Genomic DNA, 11,312 nt, shown 5'->3' on the forward strand with positions numbered 1-11,312 from the left:
TTAATTCCTTTATCTTGCAGGTAGATTAAATGATCCTACAGCAAACTACTGTCTTACAAATGTGTTAACTCCTTTGCTTTACGATGATATAACTAAAACAACATTTCAACCTGGCAATCGCGGCCGTCCCATACAGAGTTACTGTTCTTTTATTGCAACTACCTTCATGAACCTAATTTAGATAGCAAAATATAGAACGCCAAAAAACACCTTTTTCATCTCGGAAACGGTATCTATAGCTGGAGCTTATAATCTGACTTGATTCAATTACGCTAGCGATGCGGCAGCCATTTTGTTTTTTAATCAAAATTAATATCTGAAATGTACTAGCAGGGTATGGAATATATCCTCTCTCCACGCGACGTCTATTGACCAATAGAAATGCAAGAATCTTGTAGGAAGTAAGATAATAACAAATATTTGTATAGTAAGTTTTAGCTCATTAGTATATGTACATGCAACCTATGTAACCTATTTCCGATGGTCATTTTGATAACATATATATTTGCATCAATATAAGGTTATTCTTGTAATGGATGTGATTATTGGAAGAATTTCCACATATACATGTTTAATCGAATTTAAGGCCGGAAAGTCATTTGGAAGATAGTGGTCATCTTAACTTCAATAGCCGTGGCTACCTGAAATTAGACTAAAACTGTAAAAACAGGCACCGAAATACTAGTACTAGCTAGCGTTTGGTCTTCTCTATAATTTTGCAATAATTTCAGTTAGCCAGTTTGAAATCACTGCAACCTTGATTTAAGGCTTATACTTTCAAATTTGCGTTCCAGTTAAAAGTTTTTTACTTGTATCAGCTTTTGCACTTCTTTTTTATGATTTCTTCTCCACAATTTGCAAGAACGCGGACCACAGTTATTTATTTTTGTTGGGTTTAACCTCTCACCGACACAATCATAGGTCATATCGCGATTTTCCAGCTTTGATGGTGGAGGAAGAGCCCAGCTCCCTTCCGGACATAATCACATCACGGGAGGGTACCTGGGTATAACCAACGACCTTCTGTAAGCCAGCTGACACGAAGAATTCAACGCCCCGAGAGAGGCTTGAACCCACGTCTGTGAAGTGCAAGTGATTCGAAGTCAGCGACCTTTACCACTTGGCTCCGGAGGCCTTGGACCCACTTTAAGCTGATTGAATTTTGAATGCAAATACGTTTAACGTTTTATTAATTATTACTTTTTGTTATTATTTTTTCTATCAAACATGAGGAAAATGCTTTTTATAAATGATTAGAGGTTCTTGAGATCTTCCGTAAATGTGTATGCAGTAATATGGTAGTAGGGATATATCAACCCCTTCGATTTACATTCATTTCGGTATGTAATACATAAAGTATCATTTTAAAATATTCAAAGTAGAATTTTAGTCATATGAATCATTTTTCATGCAATAAAAGATAAGATTTGTGATTAGATACTTAATGACATGTCGCCAAGATTGACATCCACCCTTATAAGTTTCCTAACAGATTCTATTACATTGTGCTACAGTTCAAACTTTGCCTAATTTCTAGGTTACGACTTTCATTTTTTTATTTTTTGCTTTGGCTGACCGACTAATACATGCACTATGAAATACTTCTTTCGTGTTTCAAACCCTTGATTACAAAAAAGACATTGGAAATTAATAATATATCATATCAGGATCATTCATTCGCGATACTATTCCGCAGATGTTTGACCTCTTTCTTATAATATGTTAAATATATTAAAAGTATTATTTCTTAAATGTGTTTTTTTTATTTTAGAGAATAACTTGCATATATATGTTGAGGTATTTAGAAGTTAAGGAAAGTATCAAAACGATAAATTTAAAAAGATATAACTTATAAACAAACATTGCAATATCGCATTAGATACATCCTCGAGAGGATAATATATTTTGAAGAAGAAATAAAACGATTATTGTTCTAAATTTAGAGGAATTTATACATGCATGATGTAAGCTATCTCAAACTTCAAAATAGATGTGTTTTTATTTACATACCATATGGTTTACATGATGGTCGACTTGCACTCCAAAATCCGGCATCCTGGCAAACCATCTGTGACTCTCCTGTAAGACTGTACCCCGTATTACATGTTATCTCTATCACTGAACCTTATTCGTAGTTTGTTGAATTTGTGATGGCATTCTCTGGTGTAGGATCACCACAGTCTGAAATATGTAGAAACAATTGAAGACAGGTTTTCATTACACATGTGTTAATAGATACATTAAATTGTAGTTAAGTAGTTAAGTAAATATTCAAAATCAATATATATATATATATATATATATGTTTTGTTCGTTCCTTTTGCATTTAGTACAAATGTTCAGCAGTATTTCAGTTATGTAACAGCTAGCAGTATACCTTACCAGTGTTCTCTCGAATGCTGTAAAAGTATTCTCCGCAAGTAATTACCTACTTCTCCGCATGATTTAGAGATGGAGGACAAATGATTTTAGACACAATGTCTTTTCACAATCGTCACAGAGAACATATACCTCGCCAAGGGATCAAACTCACGAACCCGCGATTCGTGGATCTGCGCTCTCTTTATTGAGCTGAGCAGGCAAACATTCAGCATGTGAAGTTGTGCATCTCAAAATTTATTTGACATAGTGTTATGAAACTGTATATGAATATTATTAAGGGTGAGTTTTGCATTTTGGGTTTTGTATAGGAATTTTCTTAGCAGAACCAGATTTATGGCGCTTGATTTAGTCAAACATATATATAAAAGACCTTAAAGGTTGTGTCGCACCTACCTCAGAAAGTATTTGACCTAGAGTAATGAAGCTTTTTAAAAATGATGTTCTGCATATGAAGTTTGACATTTCCCCAACCATCAACTAATAATTTACTCTTTAATTTTCTTCATGGTGTTTTGTAGTGTCCTTGTCCCTACCTGCATTCCACCCGAAGCTTATATGAAGTTTCATTAATTGTGTACTGTCAATAAGTAACATACCTACCTACTGTCCCAGTAAACAGGGAACAATTTAGTTCTTAGTCTATTTAGATAACAGCAACAGTTAAATCAAATTAGTCCTTATTAAAAACAAAAACAAAAAGCTGGAGATTTCTGTAGTGCTTAGTAATATTTATTGTTGAAACAGCAAAGAAAAGTAAGGTTTTTTAAGTACCATCCACACAATTAAACATGTATAAGCATACTGTTATTATTTTTCATAAAGCCTTCAGCTCTCGCATGTATGAATAGTAAGATGTTCTGCCGATACGGTTGAGAAACGCGCTTTAAAGTTACTGAAAAACTGTATCACGTGACCGCTCCATGCACCGGAAGCGGTGAACAGCTGTAATCAGTCGATGTTTTGCGCTGGCGAGAGAAGCATCGCGTTCACGTGTTTTGCTAAAATTCTTATTTTTCGGGTTGTTTTATTGGTTTCTATCGTAAGTATTTCCATTTATAGATTACTATTTGAGCTACTCGAGGACGTAGTATCCCGAGTGATATCATTTAGCTTGTAAATATGAGCTCAAGCGAGGACGTAGATCCCCGCCATGACCAAAGTCCCTCGGAATCAGAGAGGGAAGTTTCGGGCTGTGAAGATAAAGATATCCCGCCCGTGGGTGCTAATGTAGAAATTGGATGCGAGGTTGATGAACCCGTGTCAAAAAATAGCAAAAATAAAAGTAAAGAGGTTGTTCAACCCACTCGGTAAAAATGGTAAAAATCAGAAAAGTATTCAAAAATCAAAACAGAAAAAAAAAATCCAAAACCCAAAGAAAAAATCAAAGAAAAGTAATATGATAGATTTAGATAATTTGTCCTCTGAGGACGTTGCAAAATTGAAGGAAAAATTAGGTCTGGGCTTGTCCACTGGTATGCACCCAGAAAACTATGATGATGAAGCATTTTTTTCAGCCAGATTATGACGATTTTGAGAGTTACAATCAACCTAGATCAAATTTAAGGGTATAAGTAGATGCGGGGGACGTTTCAGACTCTGATTTGTCTTACAGGTAAAACCAAGATAATTTTGTACAAGATAAAAACATGTCACAAAATAAATTAAATGTAATGTTTGGCAGTGATTAAAAAGAAAACACTAATCCTTCTAATACTGAATGGTTCAAGCCAAAACTAAAATCTGTGGTCAGGGGTGACCCAATTGTTTCATCGTTAGCCTCTATGATCAATACTGCTTGTACCTCACAGTTTGATTTAGAGGACATGATGTCGAAATATAACGTCCCTCAAAATTGTGACAAGTTGTGTCCACCTTTGATAAATTCAGAAATTTGGAAAATTCTCGATAAGAAGCCCAAAAGTTATGATAGAATGCTAGTTGAGATACAAAATCTGGTTGCGACAGGTGTTACCTCTATTATAAAGTTGGTTGATTTACGTTATACTGAAAGAGGTTATGTCGAAAAATGATGATGCAAAACGAACTGTATCTGATGCAATGACCTTATTTGGTCAGGTTTAGTATCACTTATCACTTCGTAGAAGGTATCTATTGAGACCAAATTTAAAGAAAAAATATGGAAATCTGTGCAGTCAGAGTACGCCTATCTCATCGCAATTGTTCGGAGACGATATAGCTAAAGCAATTAAAAATTGTGATGCTGGTATTTCTATTTCTTCTCGTATAGATCAGTTTAGTAGACTTTTTATTAGAGATAGAGGCTCCTTCAGAGGAAACAGGGGTCGTCGTTTTCACCCTTATGGCGGCTATGCCTCTAACCAGCCAAAGAGTACAGATACATACTACCAGCCGTGGCAATCTAGAGCTATGTATAGGCGTGGTGCTAGAGGTCGGGGAAAGCCTAGTGCAACAGTAACATCCCCAAACGAACAGAATTGAACAGTTTACCTAAGGTAGGTAGACTAAAATATTTTCTGAACACATGGGAAAAAGTTACAAATGATCCTTGGTTTCTTCAAACAATAACAGGTTAAGAACATTTCAAAACTGTTTTGGATCTTGTGCAGAGAAATGATTATTTTACTTCAGTAGATCTAACTGATGCATATTTTACTGTTCCCATACACAATGATTTCCAAAAATATTTAAAATTTGAATAGGATGATATCCTATGGATGTTCACTGTACTCCCATTTGGTTTATCTTCAGCTCCTAGGGTTTTTACCAAAATATTAAAACCAATCTATGCTTGGCTGAGACATCAATGCGTCAGGTGTTCATTTTATATAGACAACTCTTTGAATATGCATCAAATCTATGAAATATGTCATGGTAACACATTGTATATTTGTTCTACATTGACCTCTCTAGGATTTGTTTTGAATGTATCCAAATCTATTCTTGTTCCTACACAGAGAGTTGTCTTTTTTGGCTTTATTTTAGATTCAATTCAATTTAAAGTCTTCTTAACAGGAGATAAGGTTCAGAAAATCTTGATGAAAGCAAAATTTTTATTAATAGGGGAAAAAGTTGTTGTACAAGATTTAGCATCCTTCATTGGAATGATCATTAACGCCTTTTATGCAGTTTTAGAAGCTCCTATGCACTATAGAGCTTTAGAGAGAGACAAACTTGTAGGTTTTGGTTCAGAGTTCGATTTTCAGAATAAAGTGTACTTTTCAGTTGTTGGAAAAAAAAAGAGTTGTTTTGGTCGATAAATAACATACACCTCAAAAATGGAAAGCCAATTAGACCGGATAAAGTTTCTATACAATGTAGCACAGGTGCCTCGAATTTAGGCTGGGGTTGTTATGATGTTTTTTCTGGTGAAGTCGCAAGTGGAAGATGGAATAGAGTTGAATGTGTAAAGCATATAATTTTTTAAAAATTATTAGCAATCTTCCATGCTTTGCAGTCTTTGTATTCCAATAAAAGGAATGTTCATATATTCTTCCAGTGTGATAATGTCACAGCAGTTACTTATATCAATGATATGGGTGGTATTGCATCAGAATCACTAGATAGACTTGCATGTCAGATTTGGAATTGGTGTCTAGAAAGAAGTATTTTTATATCTGCAGTTCATGTCGCTGGTTCAAACAATTCTATGGCAGATTTCTATTCTAGAAACTTCTCAAATTCAACAGAATGGATGTTGAAAAAAGACATTTTTGTCCGTTTATGCAAACATTTCTTTCAACCTGATATAGATTTGTTTGCATCCAGGTTGAATAAACAGTTGGGAAAATTTGTCACATGGTTTTCTGAACCAGGAGCCTTTCATAACAATGCTTTTACTTTTTCTTGGAGAGAGTTTTCGCCCTACATTTTCCCACCTTTTAATTTGTTGGGAAAAGTGGTAAATAAAATCATACAAGATGAAGTAGATAAAGATAAATTATTGTTTTTCCTCACTGGAAATCACAAGCTTATTTTCCCTTGATATTATCAACTTTGATTGATTATCCTGTCAGGTTACCAAGACATCAAGATTTGTTGCGACTGACACACAGTGGAGAGGTTCATCCTTTGGCAAAGTAGATCACCTTGATTGGTGCAGTCATATTAGGGAATCGCTGCAAAGTGCAAGAATTTCATCACAAGCTATTGAAATCATCCTCGAGGGCTGGCGAAAAGGAACCAGGAAACAGTATGATTTGGCCTTCAGATTCTGGTATATTTGGTGTCGTAAACAACATTGCAATCCATTTCAAACAACTGAAAGTAAGGTAGTAAATTATCTTTGTTTTCTTCTGAAAAGTGGTTCGTCTTACAGTAAAATCAACACACACAAACGTATGTTACTGCAGACATTGCCTTTCTTTGGAAACTCCTGGTGTTCTTCAAGTATTCTGATACCCAAATTCATGAAGGGAGTTTTTAATTTAAAACCACCTGGTTGTCGGTATAAATTCACATGGAATGTTTCAGTAGTGTTAAAAATCTGAAAAGCCTTTTTCCTTTAGAGGATTTAAACCTAAGAATGTTGACTTTTAAACTCACTGCATTTATTGCTTTGACAACAGCTCCCAGAGCTCAAACTTTGGTGTCTTTGAATTTAGATCATGTACATTTTGGTGACAGTAAGATTCAGTTCTTCTTTCTATATTTATTGAAAACTACAAGGTCAGGTAGACCTAATAATTTTGTATTGAAACTGGAACATTACCCAGATGAATCTTTGTGTGTTATGCATACTTTAACTTATTATGTAAAACAGACTGAAAATTTGAGGAATTCTAGACAACTCCTTATTTCTTACGCGACTTATAAAGCCGTATCTACGAGTACTATAACCAGATGGCTTAAGACAGTGCTTAGTTTAGCAGGGATAGACAGTGATTTCTTTAAGGCACATTCCTTTCGTTCAGCTTCAGTGTCAGCAGCATATAGTACATGTTCTTTGCAAACTATTTTGAGTACTGCTGATTGGAGTAATGAGAAAAACTTTCATAAATTCTCTTTTAGAAATGTTATTCCATCAGAATTATCTTTCGCTGAAGCAGTTTTGAGCAAAAAGTAGGTGTTGTGCCCTTTATATGTAGTGATTGATATATATTATTTAGACGTAAAGGTTTGACTGTTTGATCAGAACTTTGATTTTTGTTCTGGAATATTTTTCAGCGCTATATATAATGAATTATATATAATGTAGAGATAGTACCTAAATTTTTCAAATCATAGGTCTGAAGTTAAAAAGCTTTGAAATGAATACAAATGTCCATATATTTCTCTAAAACAGAAATATAGACAATATTTTAACCAGAAATGTGGAGTTATGAGCATTTAATATTTTCATGTTAACGAAAATTTTGTGATCAAGGAAATGTAACTCTTCTTGAACATGTAGGGCATAAACATCAAAGGGACATAATATAGTCAATATTTTCTAATTAGGTGCATTTGATTTAACATTCAACTTTGATCTGGATTGCTAAATAATGATCCATGATACTGTGTGCTAAAAATTTAGAACATCTGGAACAGTCTATTAACAGCAGAACTATGCTTTAGCAGAATCTAAATAGTTAAGCTCTAACTGGGACACGAACCCAAGACCTCTCACACCTAAGGCAGACACTCTACCACTTCCCTATAACAGCAGTAGCTAATAGCTATGCAGTTTAATTGCTGGATTACATTGCGTGAACTGGAACAATAATCGGTGAACTCCGGATTATTGGCGTATTCGCTTTGTTACCTAACGGCAATTTTTGTGTAAAGAAAAAATATAATCTAATGCTGCCAACGTCATAATCGGTCAAATCTACCCAAATTTCTCTGACGTGTTGTTCAGAACTTACTAACTGGTAGTACCAGTGAAATATTACTTACACTGAATATTTTATATTTGCCCTTTTTGCAGCTGTCGAACGGCAAAGACGGTGAGTTTTGTCCAAATATAAGTAATTATTTTACCAGTTTTGAGAGGATTTCAACTGATGGGAAATTACAGTTACAAACTAAATACCTTTCTGCAACACATGGAGTCATTAGCATTCACTGTCAGTCAGTATTATGACTAAGATCGACTGTCATTTATTCATTTCAAAGTTTCATAGACAGAGTCCATTGTTTACAGTTTTATCGTAACCGGTGCACTTGTAAAAATCACTTTAGTTTGAAAAATCAAAGTATGCGAAGAGCTATGGTACGGTCTCTATATAATGAAATATATGTGGGATTACTTGGAGTAAAAGTATACTTATTTCTCTTTGTTATTGTACTTTTTGTTGACGATACTTTAAAGATGCTATTCATACATGCGAGAGCTGAAGGCTTTATGAAAAATAATGTGCCCTAATGTGTGTTAGTGATGGATGAGGGGCATTAGTTGAGTAAAGCCGGAGGCCGAGCATGTATGAACCCTCCCTTTTTTGCTCATATATATGTTTGTATATATATTATAATGGTAAAGTATGATTCCCAACCCTTGTATTCTTGTATTGTAATCGTCAACAAAAGTTTGCTTTAAACTATGAATACAGCTGTTCACCGCTTCCGATGCATGGAGCGGTCACGTGATACAGTTTTTCACTAACTTTAAAGCGCGCTTCTCAACCGTATCGGCAGAACATCTTGCTATTCATACATGCTCGGCCTCCGGCTTTACTCAAATAATGCCCCTCATCCATCTCTAACGCTTGGATGAGGGCACATTTTCCAGTTTTAATGGTGAAAAAAGACCATGTACTCACGTGACCATCTTACATACGCATTGTTTTTAGAAATGATACGTATGCACTTTGTTTCAAATAAATCTACAGATGTATTTAAAATAATTTAACGGCAGTTTTTTTAATTCAAAGTGACATTAATACTAAACATTATATTCGGTGTTTTTTTGGTTAGCTATTTAATTATTATATTATTATTATTATTATACCAGATTTATATTTAAGATGAGATATTTGATGTTATTAAGATGTTTCAAGTAATAACTCAAGTAGTTTCCGAGATACCTGCTTACGTGAAAACCTTGCTTTAAAAGGACAACTATTTCCCAGTCATGTTACTGATCGTTTAAGGTTAATTTATAATACTAAAGACATATATTATATTTTAACACCAACCAAAACGTTTGAAATGTACAAACCAATAATTTCGCATGTAGCATTAGTGCTGTTCCATCCAGTGGCTGTGCAAATTACAGTCATGTCTCCAAACAAAGTGTAACCGATATTGCACACATAGGTGGCGGTTTGTCCAAATGTTGTTCCCTTTGCAGCATTGAACTTTCCGTTAGGTATTGTCCGATGTCCACAATCTACAATTGAAATCCAGATGAGCAAGGAAATTCGATTAAGGCATGATATTTGCTTATTAGCCATTTATCGATTAATATAAGGAGACTTAATAATGACGTCAAAAATATATTCACGGTACCTGAGTTGAAATAAATAACTCAGAAGAGAACAACAAGTGATAACATTTATTAGATTATCTCTTAAATTTGCAGTACGACTTCCTCGCAAACTGAGGTTTCCAGAGCGTGAAGTAAACAACAAACACATTTTGGACATGAAATTAAACAATATTTTTAGCTACTTCTAAATAAATATGATAAAGATTACAGCAACAAGATTCCTCATTTTTATTAAGTTATAATAATGTTTGATCTTTGAGTTTTATATCCTCAAAATATATTCATAATCATTAGTTGTTTATTCTCCGTTAATGTTCAACGGAACCGAAAACGTCACTATTTTTCCATATTGACGTATGAATTTCATATTTGGGTTTAATGTGTGTCGTTGCGTGTTTTGTATTTTAGTTTCGTCAGTATTGTCAATTTTATTCAGGCTATAGAACAGATATATGTAGACACGTATGTAATAACAAAATTATAAGCTTTGAGAAATATGCATTCGTTCTTTAGCGGAATAAAGCCGTGAAATATTTTCGCTGCAGAACTCGTGCATATTTCTCAATACAAAGCTTAGACATGTAATCAATAAATATCTGCTAAAATAAGAAATATCAATTTTGTTGCTTTTAATTACAAGTAAGAAATTAAAAAATATTGGCATATTAGGGCTGTTATAATAATAAATCTGCTAAACCTACCAAATGGATTACATGCTGGCGGCGTTGCACTCCAAGAGCCACCAGTCTGACAAACAATAAGTGATTTTCCTACGAGAGTAAAGCCCGTGTTACATGTAATCTCTATTACGGAACCGTATTCAAAGTTTGTTGAATTTGCAAGGGCATTCTTTGGTATTGGATTCTCGCAGTCTGAAATATATTGCAAATGCATTGTTTACTCGGTAAATAACATCATCCCTAACATAGAACTTGGAATTGTGAAAATATCTTTAATATAATTGTAAAAAAGCAAATTTATATGATTAAATTGTTTGATGTTATTGTTATGTTATGTTAGGTGTTTTTCCCGGATATAGATTTTGGTGAATATCCCTCTACAGTTGGCCCCTACGCTCTCCTATTTGATGACTAGACTAATAAAAGTATCCTTAATGTTATTTTCCTAAATCCTACAAAAACAGATGGTGGGAGTGGAAATTTGTCGTACATACTTGCTTAGTCATGCCCTTAAAGTTTGACTGTTGGTGCTCCGACTTCCGACAAGTTGTTGAATACATTGGTGTTATGATTTAGATTGACTCTCTATACATCTTTTACTTTATATATTGTCGTATTTCGTCACTAGTGTTAGAGACTTTCTCAGCGGAGAGTTACTTTATTTACTGTTGCACCTTTTCGTCTAACTTCTTGAAAATTGTATTAGTGTGAGGTGGGCACGCCCTAAACAAGTTTAACACCCTAGTTTCCCAAAGACAGATAATTGACCGTTCCAAAGCGGTACCCCATGTTTAACTTGCTTCTTTCCGTTTCGTATCTTTTTTGTTTATATTATTTCCTCTTCACCTACATTGTCCCTTGCC

At 34.3% G+C, this 11,312-nt stretch overlaps 1 protein-coding gene across 2 annotated transcripts in view; it reads right to left on the reverse strand.

Annotated features, from left to right (window-relative positions):
* Positions 1-10,641, reverse strand: part of LOC128553151 (uncharacterized) — a gene marked incomplete at its 5' end in the record, with an annotated part of 29,503 nt that extends 18,862 nt beyond the window's left edge. For both annotated transcript variants that reach the window (XM_053534271.1, XM_053534270.1), the window contains 2 exon segments: positions 9,500-9,670; positions 10,471-10,641. In XM_053534271.1, the coding sequence (XP_053390246.1) occupies positions 9,500-9,670; positions 10,471-10,641 (342 nt within the window).
* Between the last annotated feature and the right edge of the window lie 671 nt (positions 10,642-11,312).

The sequence above is a fragment of the Mercenaria mercenaria genome, unplaced genomic scaffold (assembly GCF_021730395.1).
Source record: "Mercenaria mercenaria strain notata unplaced genomic scaffold, MADL_Memer_1 contig_3535, whole genome shotgun sequence".
Lineage (NCBI taxonomy): Eukaryota > Metazoa > Mollusca > Bivalvia > Venerida > Veneridae > Mercenaria > Mercenaria mercenaria.